At 36.0% G+C, this 26,111-nt stretch overlaps 1 protein-coding gene and 1 pseudogene across 3 annotated transcripts in view; one reads left to right on the forward strand and one right to left on the reverse strand.

Annotated features, from left to right (window-relative positions):
- Positions 1 to 26,111, forward strand: part of UACA (uveal autoantigen with coiled-coil domains and ankyrin repeats) — a 102,327-nt gene that overhangs the window by 42,683 nt on the left and 33,533 nt on the right. For 2 of the 3 annotated variants that reach the window (XM_087824736.1, XM_087824729.1), the window contains exons 2-7: positions 4,252 to 4,385; positions 8,422 to 8,510; positions 11,577 to 11,641; positions 12,461 to 12,518; positions 24,198 to 24,268; positions 24,372 to 24,478. In XM_087824736.1, coding sequence (XP_087680862.1) covers positions 4,288 to 4,385; positions 8,422 to 8,510; positions 11,577 to 11,641; positions 12,461 to 12,518; positions 24,198 to 24,268; positions 24,372 to 24,478 — 488 coding nt within the window. In that variant the 5' untranslated portion in view covers positions 4,252 to 4,287. Of the gene's footprint in view, positions 1 to 1,824; positions 2,172 to 4,251; positions 4,386 to 8,421; positions 8,511 to 11,576; positions 11,642 to 12,460; positions 12,519 to 24,197; positions 24,269 to 24,371; positions 24,479 to 26,111 lie in introns of those variants that run through there. The other variant, XM_016201144.2, reaches the window with a different exon arrangement.
- On the reverse strand, positions 19,280 to 22,773 carry LOC107528206 (cell division control protein 42 homolog pseudogene; annotated as a pseudogene).

A 26,111-nucleotide genomic window follows, 5' to 3' on the forward strand; every position in this document is an offset into this window, starting at 1 on the left:
TATGAAGAAAAGTAAAACAGGACGGGAAGATGAAGAGTCGCAGGAGCAGGGTGGGGCTGGGGCTGTTTAGATACGGAGGTTTGAGAAGCTTTTGAGGAAGTGATGTTTGAGAAGAACATGAATGAAGGTGAAGGAAGAACTTTACAGGCACAGGGGACAGCAAAGGTGGAAATTTACCTAGAGTTCTTGGGAAATCTGTGGGAAGGAGGGTGTGAGAGTAGCACAGGAGATTAAGTCACACAGGCTGGGGAGGCTCAGGACATCTGCAGTACAGAAGGGCATGTAAATCCTGTCTCCTGAGCCTTAGCACGGACAGCTCCTTATATGGCTTTGAATACTTGTTACAGGTTTCCCCTTTTCTTTTTATTTCCTTTGCCTTTGCTGTCCTATTTCTAGAAAGAATGTGCTTGCTTTGTTAACCAAAGGACAGACCCTGAGCTCTATTCCAGATTTCCTTTGAAGAAGGATGAAATACAGTGGGTGGAGTCTCGGGGTCCAGCCAAGAATTCATTGTGATGTCTAATGCGATTTGAGAGAAAAAAATCATTGTTTCAGAAATAATACATTATGCTCTCTGACCTTATATATTTTATAATTAGAATATGTGCCTAATATTTTAAATTTAAATAATAGGAAGTGGATTTCTTGATGAAGTTCATTACAATTTTTAACTGGCTGCATGTTCTGTATAGTACATGCTCTGTATAGTATAGCAGTTACCTCCTTACTAAGAACACTTGTGTTAGAATGTTTCGCATTCCTATGAAACACTTTTCCCAAATCTGTCTTTTTGGAGGAAGTATAAATTATTCTCATGCTGTTGCAGTAACTGGAAGGTAAAAAACACCCTGGAGCTTGCAGAAGTTTGTTATGGTCCTTGGTAATGCAGGAAATGTTGGTACAAATATGCTAAACATTATCAAGAATGTGGAAAAGTTACCGGCTTTGTCCCCAAATGGAGTTTTATTTAGTCAGGCTCAGTGTTTAATATACATTTGCCTCCTTTAGTATTTAATCAGCTTGTTTTTTTAATGCCTGAATCCTGATAATTTGATTTTCCACTGATAAAATATTTACTTGTCATATCAGGCAGAGCTCTAAACTTGGAAATTAAGAGTACTGAGTTAAATTTAAAATTTGTTGAAAAGTATTCATCATGATGCAGTCTATTTAACATCTTGGCAGTGCCTCTGGCTCTTCTCATTTAACATGTTAGGAGACAGACTGGCAGCAGTTGTAAACTGAAACCTGGTTGTGTGCAGAAGGAGAGTGACAGGGGCCGGAAGGAAAATGGACAAAATTTGAAAGTGTTAACTGTGTGTGTGTATTTCCTTAAATTAAAGTGTGACACATTTGCTTAAAATAGAATTTTATATTCTGTTTATCAAGGCTATTAGAAGTTCACCATAGATGATCCTAAGACTGAAGCTGGTTTTAAATATTATTTTGTGGAATAACCAAATTTGACTCTTAACAATATTGCCATAATGTCATGCAAGTTGTTTTGATATAATTAGCATGTTTTACAATATGTTTGAGTCATTGGTCCCCCAGTAGACCTGAAATTTCTTACTCAGAGGAGAAGCATGCATTTATAGTATATTCTTAGCTGCTGCTTTCTGTCACTCAGCTGTCAAGTCCTATGGAATCTAAAATAGACTTGACCAATGGGAGGCCTCCGCACTGTTTACGGACGATTCGGATGTGGCCAGTTTTATCGTGCGCTGCGGCGGCTGTGTTGCAGTGTTGAGGCAGCAGCATGCAGAGTGCACTTCAAATTTTCCACCAGAGTCCCTGGAAGGGACAGCTTTGAAAGACAGCTTGTAAAGAATAAGAAATAGGAGGAGTTACAGTACCTGACTTGGGGCTGTTCTTATTCAACTTTTGCACAGCAAGGAAGAAAATTTTCAAGCGTTATGAAGGCGGAGAAGGATCCCGAAGATGAAGAAAATATTGTTAGAGATCCAAGCTAAGTGTAGCACAGCGTGAGGATTGGAGAACAGGAAGAGCTGTAAAGAGAGGGACGTGTCACTGGTTAGGAGTTTGTCTGCCGGGTTGCTTTGTGAGCTACGGAGATTTGTAACTTAATGCGAAGTAGTTTGCTGTTAGCAACGAGAAACTAAACCCTGTCTATGATGAACTGTTGGTTTTCTTGTGCTCCTAAGAACAAAGTAGGTATCCCTGTAGTCCAGTGTAACAAAAAATTCTCTTTTAGGCTTTCTGAACTGTATTTGTTTAAAATGTACTACTGTTTTATTAATTTTGGTTTCTTTGTTTTATATTCTTTCCGATTTATCTGATTAACAGACTTGGGTTAGTAATACAAAACAAAAGTTCTTGTTTCTTTTTCTAGGTTTTCAAAAACACATAGTAGAATCTTAATAACTGAGCAGTATTTCTGTTAACTGACAGTTGAGCAAAATGGAAAACCGTGCTTGGTGGAGTAGAAGTGAAAATCACATGATAATATGAGACTAATCACCTGTAATTATCTTTTTAAAAGCCTTACCATTTTATAGTGTTTTAAATAGCTCCTTTCTCCACCAGCAAATTTACTTGGAAATAAATTTGAGATTGTTTTAACTGTGAGGATAAATTCAATTTAGATCACGTATTTGTGTGACATAATCCCTTAGGTGTTTGAAAACACAAAGTCTCCTAGGTCTACATCTACTACCACTCTCCAGTTTAGAGTCAGTAAACTGTTTTGTTCTAAAGCTAAAGAAATCAGGTACCTAAAATGTACTTTAGGCTTTGGCCAATAAGTAGGGCTATCTCTACTTATAGTTGTCAGTTTGAATTTTAAAATTAGAAGGAAGTGGGTTCATCTTCAAATCTGATGAATTTAGAGACAGCAACTCTGAAATCTGTGTAGGTATCTGAACCAGATTCCACTGAAATATTACATATCAGGAGTGGGTTAAAATTTTAATGTATTTATCTCTTTTCATATTTAATTTTCATGTTTCATTAAGGTATTTAATAAATATTGCTTATTTAGCTAGAAAATTGGTGATTTTTTTCTTTCCTTTTAGAGGGGATAGCAGATATAAAATAATCATACTGGGCAAACATTTAGAGGATATGCTTCATATAAGTAATTCATCTTTTCCCCCCCAGAAATTTGTTATGGTATTTATGGACATACGAATTGTCAGTCAAGTCAAAAACATCTACATCTTTTTTTGCTCGAGAAATAATACTGGACTTAACACAGAATTTAGCAATAAGTTTACTCTATAATATTTTAAAAGGCTAAAATAATGTATATTTTAGTTCTGGGTTCTACATTTCTGTTTACTAAAAGATCTAAGTTATTGGCTGCAGAATGTCTTGAATGTATTTTCTCCAATCAAAGCTAAAGGTAGCCTTGATACAATTAAAACATTTTAAAAATTGCCTTTTTTCTTCCTTATAAATACATGTGCACTGAGCTTTTGCTAAAATTAGAAATCTCTTTTTAAACAAAAACAATATATGTTGAATGCAAATAAGAAGGAAGAAAATGAAAGTCACCTTGTAATCTATTATCTTAGGACTTTTAAGTAGTTACTATGTCAGAGTCCTTTTTAAAGTTTTTCTATGTAGAAGCTTCTTTTTATTATAAGATAAGCATGATGAACTGCTTTCTCTATTGATTGTGTGTATGTATAATTTGCCTCCAAATTATATTTTCAATAGTATCTTTTAAATATGTTGGGAAGGAGTTTTTAAAATGTGTGCAGACATTCACTGCATCTAAAGGTTTTGAGACAGATGTAACCAGAAACAAATCTGAAAGCATGAGTTAGAGAATAGGAAAAGCACACTGATTTTGGAAGTCATGAGAAGTCAGGGTTGCACTTGGCCACTTAATTCATTTAATGTTCCTGGAGCCTTGACTTTTCTCATTTGTTTATTGGGGGTGATAATTTTAGTTTATTAGGTTTCTTTGAGTAATTCATGCCTGGTATGGGGTAGGTGTTCAATAATTATTAGTTTTCTTTCTTTGTTCTGAAGGCAAAGGAAACAGAGCAGAGAACATGAGAAATATGCCTTTTCTCAAAAGTCTAATTTAAAATATTTCTTGTATATCATGTGTTTTGGAAAGGTTCTCATAGTGAAATTAGCACAGCAGGGAGAAAGAAATTCGGGGTGCAATTGGAAACTGAGTGATGTATATGCAATATTGCTTTTCCTTTCTTCTTTAGAAAGTCTTACCAGTATTGTATATACATTATGCTGTGTTTACTGTTTTTTTTAATTTTGTAGCATGCAGCAGATTGGAACAAATATGATGACCGATTGATGAAAGCAGCAGAAAGGGGAGATGTAGAAAAAGTGTCCTCAATCCTTGCCAAAAAGGGGGTCGATCCAGGCAAGCTAGATGTGGAAGGCAGATCTGTGTAAGTATTATTGATGGTAATTTCCTTAAGAGAATTTGAGAAGACCCTTGGGAAACAAATGAAATTTGTGAATTGTGGCTATCAGTTTTTTAAATTAAAAAGTCTTTATCACATCTGTAATATTTTAAACAATAATAAAATTTAAAAAAAAAGTATCAAAACTCACATAAAAATCTTTTGAACATCACTTTTAAACATTCTGGACTAATAACTGTTCTCAATTTGAAAGATTTCCAAGCTAGAGAGAGAATACTAAAGTACTACCTGTGGTCTAGTTCTCTAGGCCCTATGGCATACCACAGCCTGAATTATTTAGTGCATTTCCTGTATAAGCTTTGTAATGTTACTTACCATATTTAATCCTTGCAGTGGCCCTCTAAAAGAAGTAGGAAATGTTACAGAGCTGGGATATGAAACCAAGTTTCTGTCTTGAAAGATTTCTGTAAATTGCACTGTCTTTTCCTCACAACCCCAATTCATTTGCATATTTTGGTAAATGAGAATTAAATTTAAGTTTAAATGAGAATGTGTATGGCAGAATAGCTTGTGTGGCCTAGACATAGGTAGTGATCCTTCCCTTTGTTTTTGTATTACTGAGGACTACTGACTTGTTTACATGTTTATTGTTTCTCCCACTACTCCCCAGTCTTCATGACTTCCTTTCCTGTTTAGGTGGGGCTCAGTTGAGTTAAAGGGTAAGCCCTAGGTTCTGTTATTATCATCTATAATTATAACAGTTAAAACCAAATCTGGGAAACGTCTCAAAGTTAGAGGTGAAAAGTCTCATTTCCTGAAATTCCTCTCAGTCTTATACTTGCATGAGTTTATTTAGAGTATCATGACTGGAAGTCAGATACTAAATATAGTGATGAATATTATGAAGTGAATAGTTAATTCTTGATGTGGGTAACTATCTTAGAATGCTTAGATATTTAAGAATAGTAAAAATAACAAAGCATGACTTAAAAATTAAATAGTTTTTAAGCGCAATAACGTTGGAAAAGTTCCAGTTTTTCTATACTGTTTTAATTTTATCAAGTAGGCAATTTGATAGCTACAGAAACATTGGTTATTTTGAGTCTACTCCTATTTGGCTAAATTTTAAGCCATTTGTAGGGCTCACAATATATAGTGAAAACTTAATATTTAAAAATGACTTTGTTTTTTATTTTTATTTTTTTCCCAAACACCAAGATGTGAAAAGATGAAGGGAATCTTCTTTGTAATCGAAAATCTTCACTGAAACCTTCTTTGTTCAGTTCTGCCCATCCATACTTTCAGTGTTTTGAATGAATGGATGCTTAGAGTTTTTGTTCACATTTTTTTGATCTAGGTTCAATTTTGAGTGAAATTCTTTGTATTAATGGTCAGAGTTATAAAAATAGGTATAATGTAATGAACTATGAACTTTATTTTGTGAAATGTTTGAGTATTACTAGTCTTTGAGGTTTTCACTATAAGGAAATAGAATTCTTTCTGGGATTTATAGGATAAAATATTTTCCTTTTGTTACTCACACACAAACTGTGTTCTTCCTTAATTTAAAGCATTTTATGTTTAGTTAAATATACAATCTGTTACAAATATATTTTCTGTATTATCTATAATTATAGGAATAATCTTATTTTAGATGATTTTGTGGGGGTGGGTGTATGTTAATTTGGAAATTTAAGACAAAAGTAACAAGTGCTCCTTGAGCTCAGTCTAGTTTCAAAAACAAAGTATTTGAAGCCTGGCCATAGTCACTACAAGGACCTGTTTTCTTCCAATTCACCTCTCCGAGGTTGCAGTCCTTTGCCAGCGCAAAATGGGGCAGATTCACCGAGAACCGCCCCCACCACTTGGAGAGCTGTGAACTCCATTTCCCATCTTCCCAGCCCCTCAAGTTGTCAGAAATGCTGTTCAGCTTCTTAGATGTTTTCTCTTGAATCAGCAATTGCTCCTAGCCAAAAATGTTTTTGGCATCAAACACCAAGTTCACCTCTCTGGGCCTCTGTTCCTCCCTACATCTTGGCCTCATAATTTTTCACTATCTTGTTATCTTGTTCAGACATATGTCTTACATATTTTATGCAGCTTTTCTAGTTGTCCTCAGAGGTAGGGGTTGTCCAAATTATCTGCATTTCCATTATGGAAGTAGAAGTATGTACCTTGCTTAAAAAAGAAAATGTATTGATTTTTCTAATTGCAGGAATATTTTCGTGATGCAGTTTTTTTTCAAACTTCCTTTACAACTCTTTGCATACAATTTAATGATTGCTATATCTTCTTTCTGATGCACATTTATTTATAGCACCCCAGCATTAATAATGCATTGTGGATTTTTGTGATTTCTACCCTTTAGTACATCACTAGTATATAATGCGGATTTATTTTTAAGAAAGAAGTCTTCCAAATTTTGTGAGCTAAGAAATGAAAACAGGCAAACAAAAATCTCTCTAAGATAGTTGGAGGATAAAAACCTGTGCTTGAAGGGAGTTACCCTTCCTTAAAGGATCTGGTGGTGCATTGCGCAACATAATTCCCCTCTTCAGTGCTGCAGAGAGAGAGATTGATAGCCTCACCCTTACAGCATTTTCATTCTCATAAGGAGAACTTATCCAACTCTTAAGAATACTATATTCCTTTTGTCAGAAACATCTCTTTCTCTCTAATTCAAATTGTACCATATCTGTTTAATTAGTAGTGCTCGGTCTCTAGTTTGCATTTATAGCCATCACAGAAATACAAGACTGAATGTCGTAATATCTGGAAGTGAATTTGTAAACTGTCTCCAGATTTTGTCTCCAAGCATTCAGTTATTCAAATATTTGAAGGCCCATCATATGACTAGAACTTGGGTTGCTTTTGGTAATATAATAGGAAACAAAACAGACAAAAATCCTTGCTTTCATGGAATTTATAGTTGAGTGGGAAGAGATTGATAGCCTGTAAAGAAAATAAATCCTGAATTTGTATATTACATTACAAAATACATAATTCTATAAAGAATAATAAAGGCAGATTGGACACTGGAGTACTGAGGTTTCAGGAAATGGGGAAATGTAAAACATTTGAATGATGTGGTGAGGAAGGACCCCTGCAGAGAGTATGCTACAGAGTGTCTGTATCCAGGCACCTTTTGAGCACTTGCTCATCCTTCATCTCCTGCCATCTTCACAGTGGTTATTGTTTAGGCCTCAGTTCTATTTCAGACTGAGTTCTGTGCCCTTTGCCAACAAGTCTTACTGTATTTATTTTACCAGTTTGGATTTGGTGGAGTACAGTCAATATCAGTTCTTACTGCACACAAAATATTTCTGTCAGTATTTGTTGATTAACAAAGTGTTAGATGATCAAAGAAACAATGGGATATTTTATCTTGTTTGTGGAATACTTGATGGCTTAAAGTTAATTTTTAAGCAGGTGTTACTTGCCTTTTTAGGAAAATTGTTCAATTATGTCTGTTTCTTCAACCAGTCATACAGGTCAGTGAGCAAAAGGAAGAATTAGGTGGTAGTTGTTGATGCCAGTTCTTTTATGGCTTTCAAGTATAGTTTGTTGTTTTAAAGACTTTTCTATTTCAGGTTTAATTCTAAACAGAAGGGATAGGATTTTGATGAGTCTTTGGCCTTCATTTGTTTGGTCAGTTTCAGTGTATTTGAAACTAAGCAAAATAGAGATATTTAATTTATTATATTTATATCACTGCTGATAGAAAATTTTCAGTGCATTTTTTAAGTTTCAAGCATCAGTGCCTTCTGTTGAAATAATAAACTATAGAGTTAATGATTTATAGTATAAATTTTCTATTAAGACTATTGAATATTAGAAAATTCCATTGGTTCTAAGGAAATATTTCTAGAAAGTATTGGCCCCTTGTATATAATGGGATTAAAATGAGTTTTTAGATTTTTTTCTTGTATTAAATATTTAGGTGCTCCAGCCTTTAAAACGTGTGTGTATATGTCTGTTAAATAAAGGGTGACATGAATGTAACATTTCAGTTGACTTTTGGTAGTTTCCATGGCATAACAAATATTTTCTTTTTCTTTAGCTTCCATGTAGTGGCCTCAAAGGGGAATCTTGAGTGCTTGAATGCCATCCTTATACATGGAGTTGATATTACAACCAGTGACACTGCAGGTATGTTTGCCTTCATAGTCAGTTACAAAACAGAAAGGAGATATAAGCATTTTCCAATTGTAATGTTCTTATTCAGACCTAAATGTAATTTTAAAAGAGAAGTCCTTAATTTTCTGTTTTTTTAAGTAGTTGAACAAAGGTTTACTTCTAAGGTATCATGAGGGAGAGGTCAAGCACAGGAAATTGAATAGAAAGGCTTACTGAACTGATGAGCAGTTGAAGAACCTGAAGTCTGGTGCTGGTCTTGGTAGTGTTACAGGATCCTAAAATCTCAGGTTTTGAGGAGCCATTAGGGGCCAGTTAGTTTATAACATGTTCTATTCAGTATATAAATCTTTTATGTTGTAAGGCCTTTTGACATTTGGTTGGACATGTCTTATGATGGGGAACTAACTGCCTCATAACAAGAGCATTACCAATAATGATCATTACAAGAATGGCTGACACTTACATAACATGGAAGTGCTTTACACATACTAACTCCTTTTATCCTTACATCATCCCAGTGAGGCTGTGAGGCACTGGGTCCTTCAGTGGATATGTCGACATTAGAGTCCATGTTCTTAATTATTATGTCTTACAAGAAACCCTGTTCTGTGTTTGGTTAGCTAAATTTATAAAAAAATTATTTCTTATAGATAGTTTAAGTCTATCCCTTACCATGTTTTCTGCTTAAACTTAGTCATGCCTATGTCTGTCCTTTAAAGTCTTACAGCATTAGTCTGTGTGCACATCACAAGGTACACCTTTAAGTATTTGAACACAACTATTGTTTTTCTTCAATGAGTGTGTTAGTTTTCTGTTTATCAGGATAACCATTCTCAGTTCTCTGGAACTCGTGATAGCTTATTTCTCTGCATTTCTACTACTTTGTTATTCATTTAAATAGGAGGTGACGTAGAACAGAGAATTTCTGTAACAACTTTAATATTTTATTCTATGAGGCCATGCCTGGACAAATAAATACATTCCTGTTAACCAACACTGTGTTTAGAAATGGAAGGGAGGGAGAGGGAGATCACAATTGAGTTAATGAGGAAAATCTTTACTTACCTAAATATATATTAAATTCTAAATTGAAAGCCAAACTATATACTTGCCTCCTTTGAAGGAACAAAAGAATGGGTCTGCTACTGATATATGAATTCCATTGATCTAGAGGAATATTTATTTTTAGAAACTTGGACTATACCATACCTCTTTAGAAATCTTAAGACTTTTTAAATTTATTGTGCTGATTCAACTATCTTTCTTAGTTTTGTCGGTGTTCTTTCTCCTCTGAACATTTTTGCCTAGTGGTCAATCTAATAACTTTTGCCCTCCCTCCTGTGCTCTTCAAGCTCAAGTGCTTTCCCAAGCACAGCAGACATTATTTCATACACTCTGTTCTAACATACCCTGCCCAACTTTGTCTTTTGTTTTTCCTGTTGTACAGTCATACTTTTATTTGCTCTGTTTTATTATGTTTGTCCTTAGAGTTGTTCTTTTCTGAGGACAAAGACCTTGTCTCACCTAGTGTTATATTGTTTGTTATAATCCAGATGTGGCTATTTGATTAAAATTTTTTGACTAAAAAAACTTTACATGTTTTATCTTAATTTCTTTATTTGCAAGCAACATGAAAGTATACTGAAAATAACCAGATTCCAAGTTAGTGTAGTTTTGAGGTATTTGTGACCCAGGTCTTACCAGGTGTGTACCTTTAGTATAATTCACAGAGGTGAGCTTTAGATCTGATACAGGTGCTCCTTGAGTTTTTACTGCCCTGTCTCAAATGGCTAGATTTAAATTTGGCTAAGAAAATATCTGACCTGACATTTTTATGTGACCAAGTTTCTGTGACATTTTGTTGAACACCAGAGACATTCAGCACTGTGCCTACTCCCACCATTCCACTTCATACTCTTTCTTATTGACAGTTATTCTAGTCCCTTTTTACAATGTAAAATGTTTCTAGGAAACTTGCTCATGAACAGTAGCAAACTAAAATTTGAAATCATCACTGTGACTAATTTGTAATTAGAGAATTTCTTATATATATACCTTTTTAAAACCTGGACTCACTCACTGTTTTTTGTTTTTCAACCTGGTTAGTCAGCTACACAGAAGTGATCAGACCCAGGAAAACTTACCCGTTTATCTAAATTCATATAAAACTGAATGAGAGTTGAAAGTCAATTTACTTATTTACTCAGGATGAACAAAACGTAAATTACTTTTTTTCTAGCAAGATCTACTTGTGAAGTCAAATTATTTTTAAGGAAGTTTGTGAATTTAGAGAGAAATTAAGAGCATTAAAGATTGAAAGCTGGGATAGCCTAGTGAAACGCTTATAGCTTTCACCATCAAAGAGAGATGTATGGCTAAAGAAGTATAATTAGGAGAAATAGTGTTTGAAGGTAGAATATTCTCTGCAGATTTACCTTTTTCAGTATTCAGAATTAACCTTTCAGATTATCTGGTAACCACTTCCCTGCCCTCCTCCTTGTCATTTCCTTAAAATTGCACATTTAAACACACACAGTTGAACAATACTGATTTTAAGAGACACAGTCTCTTAATGAACTTTGAATTTTAGTTGAAGCATAGAAATTAGAGTATACCTGTTCTTTGACTTATACCTCTTAACTGCCTCTATTTTAGAATCCATGCTGCCTATATGGAAATATGAAAAATCTAGGGATCTTTCTCTTCCTTTTTTCTTCATTCTCTTTTCCCCTTTCTCTCTCCTCCCTCTCGCCCTCACTTCTTTGCTATGCCAATGTTTAATTCTTTACTCTGTCTCAGGCACTACTGTAGGTGTTGGAGATATAGGACAAATAAGACAAAGTGCTTGCTCTTTATGCATTTGTATGTTTAAGTTTTCTTCCCGCCTTCAATTAGATCTCATTAAAATATCTATCTATCTGTCTGTCTGTCTGTCTATCTGTCTACATCAGTCCTGGTAAAACATCTTAGAAACTGAAAGCATGCTTACAGATTAAGTATCCTGTCAATTACTTTTGAAAAAAATGAATCACACTTCTGTGGAAAATTCACATGTATTTTAAATTATTTCTTTTATAGGAAGAAATGCTCTTCATTTGGCTGCAAAATATGGACATGCATTGTGCCTACAAAAACTTCTACAGGTAGTAAAAATGGTTAATATTTTGGCTTTATTATTTTGACTGCAAATAATAGATGTGTTTTTAATGTGTTTTTGGAATTTGAGGTCAAAGAAAATAGTAGGCTAACTTTGACTATTAGCTTACATAATATTTTTTCCATCATTTGTGAAAGAATGAACAATAAAGAGCAAAAACTGAGGGAAGTGAATTGCATAACTCAGTGTATTAAAAATAAATAACAAAGACATGGCCTTCCTGTTGACATTAACTAGAGATTGGAATTTTCTGTTGTCTGTTATATGACATAAGATAAAGCAAGACAGCATAGGATCTATGTATTTCTAATAAACATCTGTAACTTTCACTAAATAGTATTAACCACTAGTTAAACATGTAATCAGACAGCCACAAAATTCTATGAACTAGTAGGCTGAATTTTTAGTTAAAGGGTCCAGTCATACATTTCCATAAACATTTTTGCCACTAAGTTTAACAGCAGAGCTCATTTGTTTTTCTGATTCAGTTGTTGAAGTTTTAACCCATGCTAAAAAAAAAAAAACAACAAAAAAAAAGCGAACTATAATGTATTTTCTATGTCCTAGTAAGCTATTGTAATGTACCATATGTTTTCCTGTTTGGTGAAATGTTGTTAAATTTATAGTATAATGTTATCTTTGTTTCATGTCAAAATATTTAGTGGCTTATCTAGTAGTCTTTGGGTGTTTTTTCCCCCCCATCAATGGAATATTTTAAGATTAAGTTACAGCTTTCATTGGAGTTCAGATATTTATTTTAAAAATAAAACTCTTCTAGATGACTAAGTTTCTGTATTTTTAACAGTATAATTGTCCCACTGAACATGCAGACCTGCAGGGAAGAACTGCACTTCATGATGCTGGTAAGCAAAGATTGCGCTTGGACACAAACAAGTATTTGTTAAAATGTCTAGGTACTTATATTAATTTGAAAGTTTTAACAAGCATATATTTGTATGGAGAAACAATTTTTTACTCGAATTTTTTTCTTAGATTTTCAGCTTAGAAAGATTCATTCAGCCAATATTTACTAGCTAGTTGGCTAGGTACTAAAAGTCCAAAGATGAATAAACAATAACCTGATCTCAGAGCCCTCCAATGGTGGGGGTGGGCAGAGAGAGAGAGAATGAGAATTAGTTTGGGAATTGGCAGGAGAAATGGGAGGGAGGAAGACTTTTTTCATTCTTGAAAACTACACTTACCTAATTAACGCCTGAACTTCATTTTTCTCATCTTCAAAATGAAGTTAATCCTACTGCAATAAGGGGTTATAATGAAATCATGAATAGTGCCTGGCATGTAGTAATTTCTTAATTAAAGGTGGTGGTGGCTGTTGGGTTAGAGGTGTTAGTGCTGAATTTCATATCACTCTAATGTGCTATATTTTTAAAAAGATTTATACTAATAATTTCACAGATATTATTGCTCATAGCTGTGTATCTAAACTTATCTGTATTCTTTAGTTGTCTTAAAATACTTAGAAAAAAGTTGGATATTAAGTATTTTTGGAATGTAATGTCTGGCCTGTGACCTGACTCTTCTAAGCCTAACAATCCCACAGTTTATTAGAATGCCAAAGGAAAGAAAATAATGCTTACCTTCTCTTCTCACATATGTGGACTACCTGCAGTAGATTAAAGTGGTTTGCGTTAAACATGCATTGTACTTCAAATTTCCTTCAAACTTTTATACCTAAATTTTCTTTCAGTTTTTTCTTTTTACATTTTATGTGCTTTTATAATAGTTTAATTTTTTACACAGTGCATTTTTGTATAGAATGGGAAATTATTATTACAAAGCATTTTTACATACATTATCACTCGAACCTCATAATGACCTGTGAGTTACTATAGATTTTATTTTTGTTAATCCTCACCAGAGGATATATTTTTCCTTTTTTTTTTTTTTTTTTTTTTTAGAGAGAGTGGAAAGGAGGGAGGGAGGGGGGAGAGAGAGAGAGAGAGAAACATTGATATGAGAGAGACACACTGATTGGTTGCCTCCCACATGGGCCCCAACCAGAGCTGGGAATCGAACCTGCAACCTAGGTATGTGCCCTTGACCTGGAATCAAACCTGCAACCCTTCAGTACATGGGCCAACGCTCTAATCACTGAACCACACCTGCCAGGGCACTATAGATTTTATTTTTTATGATAATTTTGTATTGCTACTTAAATAAAAACATAAGCCTAGATTCATAAGTGATGTGCTTATCAAGCTTGTACAGTTATGGAATCATCAAGACAAATTTACAAATTAAATTTAAAATCATTAAAAATACAATTTATATTTATAATGCTAATTTGCTGTACTTGATGGAATTATTTTTTTTTAAATATATCTATTGATTTCAGAGAGAGGAAAGGAGAGGGAGAGAGAGAGATAAAAACATCAATGATGAGAGAGTCATTGATTGGCTGCCTCCTGCACTCCTCCAACTGGGGATGGAGCCCGCAACCCAGGCATGTGCCCTGACTGGGAATCGAACCACAGTCTCCTGGATTCTAGGTCAATACTCAACCGTTGAGCCACGCCCGGCCAGGCGATGGAATTTTAAAAATTACTTTGTTGCTTTCTGAAGTATGAATATGACATGATATTTCTGTTCTCAAACCACCTTTTCCTAGTTTTAAAAAATTAATCCAGCTCGGCTGGTGTTGCTCAGTGGTTGGGTGTCGACCCATGAACCAAGAGGTCACTGGTTTGATTCCCAGCCAAGGCACATGCCCGGGTTGCAGGCTGGATCCCCAGTAGGGGGTGTGTGGGAGGCAGCCGAACAATGATGTTTCTCTGTCATTGATGTTTCTCCCTCTCTATCCTTCTCCCTTCCTCTCTCTCTAAAAAAAAATTAATAAAAACATATTTTTAAAAAATTAATCCAACATTATTAATAATCACTTTTTAAAAATTATTTTTAACTATTTATTGTGGAAAATTTCAAACATACATAAAGTTAGAGAGAATATTATATTCAGACACCAGTACTCTTTATTCAGCTTAGACAGTTGTTAATATATGGCCAGTTTTGGTTTATCTGTGCCACTACATTATTCTCCCACTCCACTGGCATATTTTTGTTGTAGTTGTTTATCCTCACCGGAGGATATTTTCTTCCACTGACTTTTAGAGAGAGTGGAAGCGAGGGAGGGCGGGGGAGAGAGAGAGAGAGAGAAATATAGATATGACAGATGGGTTGATTGCCGCCTACACGTGTTTCGACCAGAGCCAGGGATCAAACCTGCAACCCAGGTGCATGCTGTTGACTGGGAATCGAACCTGCAATCCTTTGGTGTGTGGGCTGATGCTCTTAACCACTGAGCCACACTGACCAGGGCATCACTGGCATATTTTTTATTAAATTCAAGACATCATATAATTTTATCCATAAATAACTCAATTTGTATCTCTAAAAGATAATGGTTCTATTTTGTAACCTAAGTATAATACCATTATTATGCTTAATACATTTGAAAATGTTTTCAGTGTCACCTAGTCAATGTTGAATTTTCCCCAGTTTTTATTTTTAGTTCATGCTTTTTTGAGGTGTAATTATATACAGAAATTGCACATAATTAATGCATAAGTAATGTGCACTTTCAGGTACAGTAGGAGGTTAGATCTCATGGTAAGTGTTCTTCCCATACACAGAAAAAACAACCAAAAGTGAAACACACACACGACGAAAGTTTTGGATGTGATGAGTATGTTTAGTACCTTGATTGTGGTGATGGTATCACCATGTATGAATATGTCCAAATTCATCAAAATGTATACATTAAACCTCCACAATTTTTGGTTTTATTATCCCTGTACTTAAAACTAGTAGAAATTAACCAATTGAAATCTTCATATTTGGTCAGTAGGTGTATGGATGAAGCTAGAATGAAGACTTAAGTTGATATGATAAAAGAATTCCAATATCAGCTGCTTTTTAAAAATAATTGCTGAGTGGTAGAGGTTGGAAGATGACTCAAGGTCATTCATGAGCTGAATTCTTTCCATCCTGTTGCTCCACTTTCCTCTGAGTATCTTCCTCAACTACATGGTTGAAGCAGGGTTGCAGTTACATCCATGTTCCAGCTAGCAGGAAGGGGAAGGAGAGCATGAAGGAGGGAGCACATGCCCAAAGTCTGTGGCCTAGATTTGGAAGTAGTCGATAGCCCTCTACTCACATTACATTGATAAAAGCAAAGTGAATTGGCTGTATCTATCTGCAAGGGAGGCTCAGAAATGTAGTCTGTAGGGGACCAGTCATGGCTGAGCTGCTATACTATAGAAGAAGGGAAAAACAGATTTTAAAAAAAATATGTCCTTATTGATTTCAGAGAGAGGAAGGGGGAGAGAGAGAGAGAGAGAGATAGAGACATCAGTGATGAGAGAGTTATTGATTGGCTGCTTCCTGCACGCCCCACTCTGGAGATAGAGCCTACAATCCCGAGCATGTGCCCTGACCAGGAATCGAACTGCAATCTCCTGGGTCATAGGTCGATGTTCAAGAGCTAAGCCAAGCTGGCTGAGCAAGGAAGAACAGAGTTTGATAACAGATTACATTTTCTGCCACAGTCCAACTCTTTGGCCTTCCAGATATTGCTGCAGCTCCTACTTTCTATACATAGAACCGTTTATCCCCTCCCCAAGGGAGAGGATACACAAGCCGACCCATTCGCTGCAGCTTGCTCAAATTCTAGGATTCCTGGGTAGTGTGCAGTTTTTGTTTTTTGTTTTTTTGTTCTGATGTGGCTCTTCATGGCTCAGCAATCTATAAACTCAAAGAGAAGAGATCTGCTCCTAACAGTATATAGAGTCCCTTTCAGAAAAGGGAGAACCCGGCCCTGGCCCACGTGACTAAGTTGGTGAGTACCTTGTCTCATGCACCGAAAGGTTGCTGGTTTGATTCCCAGTCAGGGCACATACCTAGATTGCAGGTTTGATCCCTGGTTGGGGCACATACGGGAGGCAACCAATTGATGTTTCTCTCATACATTGATATTTCTCTCTCTTTCTCCCTTCCCCTCTAAAATCAGTATAACATATCCTCGGGTGAGAATTAAAAAAAAAAAAAAAAAGAAAGAAAAGGTAGAACCCGGAAACACACAGCAGTTACTAGTCAGTAGCAGGTATTAAATGTTGCTGAGCAAAACTTGCAAAGACTTCCAACTGGGTTTTAGAGTAAATTTCTTGGTTAGCTCCTCTAAGTGCCTTCCTGGTTCTGTTTTCTGGGAGAAACCTTTTATCCATTGTCCTCTGTGGACCCTGGCTCTGCCTTCTAGGAGATTCTTATTTGTTCATTGTCCTCCAGGATCACAGATAAATTGGATGTTGGAGAGTATGCCCTCTGTAGAGGCAGCTTAAGGACTTGAACAATCTTGAGTTTTAGCCAACTGGGCGTTTAGGTAGTATAATTCCCTCCAAACTTTGATACCGTTCAGGTCTCTTTGTTGCCAACCACCTCTGTATGTCAGAAACCATCTCCGAAGCTATTTTCTGGACATAAAGTTCTTTACCTTCCTCTGTTTCTTGTCTTTATTTCTAGACTCATGATTCTTTACCTTTAATGGCTGCTATCTCAAAGCCATCTGAAATAATAGTCTTGAATGGGAATATAATATGCTTAATCTGATGTTTATTCCAGGACTGGATCTTTTTTTCTTTTTTCCTTATTGGGAGGTCTTTGAGAAAAGTAGTGACCAACAGTAGTTTTATAACTAGTCGTTTGATATAGAGAAACAATCTCTTCACACCTGTGAGGTCCCAAATATCTAGACAGTCTCTGTTCCTTCCATCTTTGTTCATAAATTGGCTAATTCTTGTTTGACCTCATCTCTTTCTTAGAATACCTTACTAAAAGCAGTAAGCAGCTGCCAGTATACACTGAAATTTTGGCTGTTTTCTATTGCTTCACCTAGAAAGGCTCCATAGTCACATCGTGTATCTTCTAAATTATCGCAGATGATAGCTCTATCAAATGTTTTGCCACAGCATTAGAAAAACCACAAGGTTTCTAGCCTGAAATATATTTACTTACTACCTAGTACCCAGCCACTAAACCAGTGCCATATAATTTAGATATTTGTTTTTTAGCACCTGAATCCACATAGTGATATTTGTTTTAGGGATAAGGCTAGGTTATTGTGACAGACACTATAAAATAACATTGGCTTAAAAAACCCCCACAGAATTAATTTATTTCTTTTTGTTATTTATTTATTTATTTTGGCCTGTGAAGGGTTTTTTTGTTTGTTTAGTACATCTGAAAAAATGTATATACAAAGAATTGAGACATGACAAAGCATTGGTTCAACACTAATGAATCTACAAGAACTAGGATTTGGCAAAGGTGGAGATTATGTAAACATTTTTAAAAATTGGAAACTGCAACCAAAATAAGCTGATAAAATCCCTATTAACACTTATGAAGAGTCTTCATAAGAGTCTCTCCATGATTTTTATTAAACTAGAGAGTTTCAGTTGGCTGCTCTAGGGTTCCTTGTACAAAGCAAAAATAAGGGGATTTCCCTGATTGCTCCCCATGTTGTTAATGTTACCCTAACCACTGCCCCACCCTGACCCCAGCCCTAGCTTCTTAATGAAGCAGGTCTCCATCTTCATAGCTTGAAAGAGGATGAGAATCATTTCACAGACCTCTGTCTTCTAGCACCACCCCGCATATCTCTTGGGTCTTCAGCTGTGTTCTAGGGACTCCCTATTATACATTCTTAAGCTGTACATCTGTGCTAAGCATATAAGACAGTGACTAACAGAACATTTTTTTATAATTATGTACTCAATCCATTTGAGTATTTCAAAAGGTACAATAGTTTTCTTCATTTGTCAGTGAAAGAAGTTAGAAATTAACTTCAAAAAAATTAGGAAGTGGCTAGCAAATTTCCTTGAAAGTCAATCACATATATAGTGTATCCTAGGACAGAGAAGGAGCAAGACAGATTCCACCCACTATCATGAATTTCATCAAATAGTGGACTTACTCAGGGGTGGCAAGTAAAGGCAACTTTCAAAAAGGAGTATGTTATTAAAGAGCACCAGGTGGGGAACATGTTTTCTAAACTAGAACTAGGAAGTGGAATGTAGAATAATTACATCCTCCTTAAAGGCTTTCCAATGGTTAATGAATTTTTTAAAAATGACCAAATAAAAACAACCTCCCACATCCTCCCCCCCAAAAAAGAAAAAAACTAGGTGTCTAGATCACTCTCCAGCGTGGAACCTAGGAGCAGCTTTAACCCAGATTAGACTATTAGAGTAAACACAAGCGTGCCTTTGCTTTTAAACAAAAAATAAAGTAAGATAAAATAAATTTTTGGCTTAAAAAAACTTGCAAAGATTTAATTTTTTTTTAATTTTTTTTTTTTTGGCTTGTGAAGGGTTTTTTGAAACAACAAAACAAAAGCTAATGCTGATCTCTTTTCTGACAATATGAATTAGTCAAAGTTAACTAATATTGAGAAGGGGAAAGGGCCATTCCTGTGGGCCTTGTCTCACATGTGTGCATGTGGGTAAGTGTGGGGTCATTTGTCATTATTGCAAAAATGAATTTTAATTTTTAATCTTTAGTTTGATTTAAACATTGCTTTTAGTCTTATCCTGACACCAGCTGTGCAGAAAGGGCTCTGGAGAGATGTTCATAGCAGCACACACCTGCGGCTCTTTGGTTCTGGAGGCTCCAGGGTAGCCAACATTGCTTCTTTGTTAAATACATTCTTTATGAGTGCTGAACACTCCACATACTTGATGGTCTTCTGGTCACGGGCCAGCTTTTCAGCAATCTCTGGAGTGATAGGGTTCTGTTTGTTCTTGGCAAGTTTCACAGAAGGAGAGGGGTCATCTCAGATCAATTTCAGTCCCAACAAGCAAGAAAGGAGTCTTTAGACAGTGGTGAGTTACCTCACATACTAATTTTTTTTTCACATTTTCAAATGAGGATGGAGAGACCACTAAAAAACAGACTAGAAGTATATCTATTTGTGTAACTCAGTGGGGGTAACCATAATCCTCTTCCCCTGCAGTATTAAAATGTCCAAGAGTAGATGGCTGGCAACCAATTATAACTGTGACTGCATAGCTGTCAGAAATTCATATGGAAATTTGTTGTGTAGGATATCAGGAGACATGTTTTACCATCGGCACTATCACCCACAACTCACTTGTCTGCATTAAGTTTTCTATCCACTTTAAATATTTCAAATCCAGTGATGACCTTAGCTTCTCTGCTGGGCTGTTGACAGTACTCCAGAATTAATTTCTTTGATGTTCAGATTGATTTGTGCCTCTGCTCCATATGGTCATTTAGGGATCCAGATTTCTTTTATTTTGCCGTTCTACCATAGCCTAGGGCATTGTCCTCATCTTTAAGACTGAAGCTGATAGCAGGCACCTCTGTTTTCCTGATAACAGGAGGAGAAAGATTGTGCAGAAATGTATAACTGTTTTTTTAAAGATATCTTTATTGTTGAAAGTATTACAGATATCCTCCCTTTTAATCTCCATTAATCCCTCCACCCTGCATCGCGCCACCCCCCCAGACCTTCACCACACTATAATCTGGGCCATGGGTTATGCATATATGCATATAAGTTCCTTTATTAATCTCTCCTTACCCACTCCCCCACCCCTCCCTTCCCACTGAGATTCATCAGTCTGTTCCATCCTTTTGTGTTCCTGGATCTATTTTGTTCCTCAGTCTGTTTTGTTTATTAGACTCCACATATGAGTGAGATCATGTAAAACTGAATCAGGAAGAAGCAGAAAACCTGAATAGGCTAATAACAACTGATGAAATCGAAGCAGCAATAAAAAAAACTCCAGCAAACAAAAGCCCTGGTCTGGATGGCTTCACAGGGGAGCTTTCTAATTCTTTAAGTTGCAGGGTTAAATAGGTTACTAAAAATTTTTCTTTCTTTTTGAGGTAGGCCTGCAGTGCTATGAACTTCCCTTGTAGGACTGCTTTTGCAGTGTCCCATAGATTTTGGATTGTTGTGTGTTCATTTTCATTTGTTTCCAGGAAGTTTTTTATTTCTTCCTTGATCTTGTTGGTAACCCATTCATTGTTTAATAACATGTTATTTAGCCTCCATGTGTTTGAATGTTTTTGAGTGTTTTTACTGTAGTTGATTTCTAATTTCATGCCCTCGTGATCTGAGAGGCTTGATATGAATTCAATCTTCTTGAACTTGTAGAGACTGGTTTTGTGTCCTAACATGTGGTCTCTCTTTGAGGGGGATGTATATTCTGCAGCTTTGGGGTGAAATGTTCTGGAAATATCAATTAAATCCATCTGATCTAGTGTGCCATTTATTCACTGTTTTTGTGTTGACTTTTTGTCTCAAAGATCTACCCAAGTGAAGTCAGTGGGGTGTTAAAGTCTACGACTATGACTGTATTGCTGTTGATGTCTCTCTTAAAGTCCTTAAGTTTATTATTGATAGGTTCTTATTTATTGCCATTTTAATTCTTTATGCTCATGTTTCTCTCTCTATTTCTTCTTATTACAGCAATCCCTTGAACATTTCTTGCAATGCATCTATTTCTACTTCTAATTACAGCAGTCCCTTTAACATTTCCTGCAATGCTGGTTTGGTGGTGATAAACTCCTTTAGCCTTATTTTGTCTGGGAAGCTCTTTATTTCACCATCTATTTTGAATGATAGCCTTGATGGATAGAGTAGTTTTAGGTCCTTGTTTTGCATTACCTTGAATACTTCATGCCTTTCCCTTCTGGCCTGTACAGTTTCTGATGAGAAGTCATCTGACAGCCTTTTGGGAGCTCCTTTTCAGGTAACAGATTGTTTTTCTCTTGCTGCCTTTAATATTCTCTCTTTGTCTTGAATCTTTGGCATTTTAATTATGATTTGTCTGGGTGTGGACCTCTTTGGGTTCTTCTTGCTTGGGACTCTGTGCCTTCTGAACTTGTGTGACTTTTCCTTCACCAGGTTAGGGAAATTTTCTGCCATTATTTCTTCAAACAAATTCTCTAAACCTTGCTTACTTTCAACCTCACTTGACACTCCTATAATGCAAATACTGTTACATTTCATGTTGTCCCACAGCTCCCTTAGACTGTTTTTTAATTGATTTTTCTTTTCAGATCTCTGATTGAGTGATTTTTTTTCTACCTTGTCTTCTAATTCACTGATCTGATCCTCAGCTTCCTCTAATTGCTGTTTATTCCTTCCAATGTATTCTTTATTTCTGCTATGTTGTTCTTCATTTCCTTCATAGTTTCCATATCTTTTTTCATGCTGTTGAGCATCCTTACAATCAGTACTCTGAACTCTGTATCTGATAGATTACTTTTCTCCTTTTCATTTAGCTCTTTTTCTGGAGACTTCCCTTGTTCTTTCATTTGGGGCTTGTTTTTTTTGTCTCCCCATTTGGCTGCCTGTTTGGGTTTGTTTCTATGTATTAGGTAGATCTGCTAGGACTCTCAGTCTTTTTGGAAGGCCTCTGAGGCAGGCCGAAGTCAGACGCTGTTTGTGACTGGCCCTTAGTATCCTGTTTGGAGCTATCAACAACCCACAGCTTGAGGTCTCCTCTGCTGGGGCTGGGTGAGTTTGGACAGGACCAAGATGCACACAAAAGTCTACTTTTCCAAGGCCCAGGTCCAGAAGCAGATCAGGTAAAGACTCAAAGCACTCTGAGTTCTGCCTCTGCATGCAGGCTTATTAATCTGATTCTCTTAATGAGCCTCAGGCTGTAGAAACTCCACAGGGTAGGGCAAGAGGTTTTCCAGCAGGATGGGGCAATAGCTTCCCCCTCAGGCAAAACCTGCTTAGAAGGTAAATGTCTGCCTCTGCAGTCTAGGGGAATGACTTGGCACAGGAATCCATAGGGGTGCCCTATGAGCTCTATGTCCAGAGCCCACAACCCTAGGTTCTCTTCACACAGCTGCATTCCTCTTTGCCCTCCTTTTGCTGGAGCCCAAGGTGAGTGGCTGCACACAAAACTTTGTGCATTGACTCTTTAAGAGGGTGTCTGCATTTTCAGCCTTCTCTCCCTGGTAGACAGAAACCTGCTGCTTTTCACAGCCAGATGTTATGCGAGCACCTTTCTTAATTCTGGTACCTTGGCTGGGAAGCCCAGCCTGGGATTTAAGCCCCATAGTCCTCAGTGGGAACTCCCCACAGCTGAGAGATCCCTTTGGACCTTCAGCTGCTGCCCATGGGAGCCCAGCCATCCCTCTTGCGCCTCCACACTTCCTACCAGTCTCTGTGGTGTCCACTTTTCCTCTTTGGTTATGAGGGTGCTCTCCAGCTCTTCTTCAGTTGCAGTTGATTATTCAGGATGGATTTTCTATATTTTAGTTGTAATTCCAGTTTGGTCCTGGGAGAGTGTCAGTGTAGCTTCCACTCAGTCCGCTGCCATCTTTAATCTCAACTGTCTAACTCTTAAGCCCTAGACTCAGAAGTTAGCACACATCAATCCTGTTAGGTTTCATAGGCATGATCTAACTCATGTGGTGATACATATATGCAGGGGACACTGGGAACTGTGGTCTCTGGGGGAGTCACTGTGTGCTCAGCACAACTTTACTGCCATGGATGAAAGGGCCATCAGAGTTTGGGGAACAGCTGGCTCTCTCCATCATAGCACCTTTAATAGTGACTTTATTTGTTCATTATATCATAACTCTGGAATTTATCATGCTTTACAGTTTTTCATTCTTATTTTCGTTGGGCCTGAGTGTTTTTTAATTTTATATTTTCTGAATTAATGTATTCAGTTTCAGTTTATCCTTTTTTCAATTGATTATGTATTTTATATGAAAGTCTTGCTGGATTAAAGATGTCCAGAAAGGAATATTTACTTGATTTTTCTTATGTATGTGTGGCTTTGTTCAGTTGAATTCCACAAAAGAAGGGAATGCTGACTTTGTCAGTACTTTTTGTGCTAATAATCTGTACTTTAAAAAAATTCATGGGGAGTATAAACAATTTTATTTTATGAACTTCTAGATAGTATTTTCCTAATACAAATGTGAACTCTAGTGTTGGTCAGAGAGGAAACATCGTGCAATTTTTATGATTTTTAGTAAAATGATCATGCTTTGCGTCATTAAGGGCAGACATGCAATCTTTGCTTTTGAACTGGAATATGAGTTGTATGAGTCATACTTTATCTACTGTGGCTCTCCTGTAAAAAAGTAAATACGATTCTTTAGTAAAAACTCAGCTAATACCTCATGGATAAGGCAGTAATAGCCAGTTTAAAAACTTAGTATAAATAGAAAATTTAAGTTTGATTTTTATTATCTGTGTTTACCCTTAGAAGAGCAGTATATTCTTGTCTTTTGCAAAGGTGATAATAATGGTTGGTCATAATAAATTATATAAAATTTATAAAATGATTTTGTCTAATTTATTTTCAGACAGAAAATTGATGCTTATAATGCTAAACTGAGAGTGAATGATGTGAAGCTTGGTAGTTTAGAAAGTGAAGAATTTATCCCTTATATGGGCCTAGCAAAACACCACATGTCTTACCAACAGCTGTTCACCATTTGTCATTTTCCTTTGTTCCTCAAAGCTATGGCAGACTGTCCTTCTAGCATACAGCTGCTTTGCGACCATGGGGCCTCAGTGAATGCCAAAGATGTAGTAAGTCAATTTATGTTTATTCTCGTTTCAACTCATGTGTTTTGACTTTTATGTTTTGGGTGATTTGTTGTCTTAATACTGTTTTATTTTTTTTGTTGTTTAGGATGGGCGGACACCACTTGTTCTGGCTACTCAGATGTGTAGGCCAACAATATGTCAACTGCTGATAGATAGAGGAGCGGATATTAATTCCAGAGACAAACAAAACAGGTAATTTTTTTTTTTTTTTTTAATCACAGCTCTCCATACACCAGCTGCATGCACAGTGATTCTGAAACTCTGCTGCTATGATGGCCTTTTGGTTGAGCCCTTCCTTGGAATTAGTATCACGTCTTATTTTTCTTCAAAGTCTGCTGAAGAAGGATGGAGAGCACATAGGAGAAGATGACGGGTAGATGCAGAATACAAGCAATGACTAGGGCCTATGTTTCAGTCAATGAATTGAAGAAAGAGGACCCCAGTTATTTTAAGCTTTATGAAAATGTTTAATGAAATGGGCTCGAATAAGGTACAAGGGAGAGGAATAAAAAATTAGATCTACCGTCCAATTCTTCATTTGTGAATCTTTTGAGAGTAAAAATTATATCTACAGTCCACTTTGTTAGTGGGTCTTTTGGTTCCTGGGTGTCCTGGAGCTTGACTTGTTTAGTACCAATTTTCTCAAGGTATTTTGTTTCCTTACTCTGCCCAGGCACAATGCCACCTCTTTCTCTGACACTGAGTTCATTCTCTATCCCAAGATTCCTCTAGTTTATTTTTGCTTCTGTATTTGATGCTATTTTAGTTGGTGTGCACTTATAATTTCAGTCTGTGATTCTCCCTTTCCCCTTTTCTAGGTCTAGTGTATCATGTTGCTTACTATATTATAAATCTGGTGTTTATGGTCATAAAGTTTCAGACAACAAAGTATCTGAAAAACAACCCCTCCACTAGTTGAAGCATTAAAGTAATTTATAATGAGTTTTGGGGATTTTATAGATGATTATGAGTGAAGTTGTTGGTTTCTTTTTACTTAATTTTATTTTTCTAAACATGTATCCTGTTGTTTGTAGTTCATTGGAAGTGGAGCAGTATAAAGGCTTTAGATGTCAGATTTTTTTAGCTCTAGTTGTTTTTATTGTTTAGGCATCTCAAAGGAAGAAATTCTTAAGCAGTTAAATCATTGATGTGATTATTAAGAAAGTGACTTTTTGTATTACTTTGGTTTTGCAGGTACTATAATCTGACTCCAAGCATGACTAAGAAAATTTGATTTAAAAATAAATTTTAGTATTGGAGAGGGATGATCTGGTTGATCCATATATAATGCCTTGTTTTTTTATTGCTCTTATATTTTTCCAAGCATATTTGTCTTGTGTTTTTTTAATTGGAATTACACACACACACACACACACACACAAATCAGCGAGGTAGAGCAATGTGTGTTGTATAGAGTAGATAGCAGATGATTTTATAAATAAAAATCTTAGGTTCTGACACTATTTTTAAGTTTCTTTTTATTCCCTGTCCTATAGCATTTTTCCCCAATAGCAAAAACTTTGTTAATGCCTGTTTTTTATAAAATTGTATACCAGTAACTCTTGGAGAGTATAAAAGAGAAATAGAACATAAAAAGCAGAGTAAAGAATCAGTTTCCTTATGAAATACAATATTCACAATTGAAGACAATTAGTTAGATATAGGATAAGTCATTTCATTTCATTAGGTATTGGTTTCCTCAGCAATAAAAATAGACAATTGGGCAAAATAATTACTAGGATCCTTCTAAATTTGTGTGATGATTTAATTGTTTTGTTGCATTATTACTATTTGCTCATAGACTGTTAAGTGTTTAGTGCTGATG

This window comes from Miniopterus natalensis, chromosome 1, assembly GCF_054644295.1.
Source record: "Miniopterus natalensis isolate mMinNat1 chromosome 1, mMinNat1.hap1, whole genome shotgun sequence".
NCBI classification, from domain to species: domain Eukaryota; kingdom Metazoa; phylum Chordata; class Mammalia; order Chiroptera; family Miniopteridae; genus Miniopterus; species Miniopterus natalensis.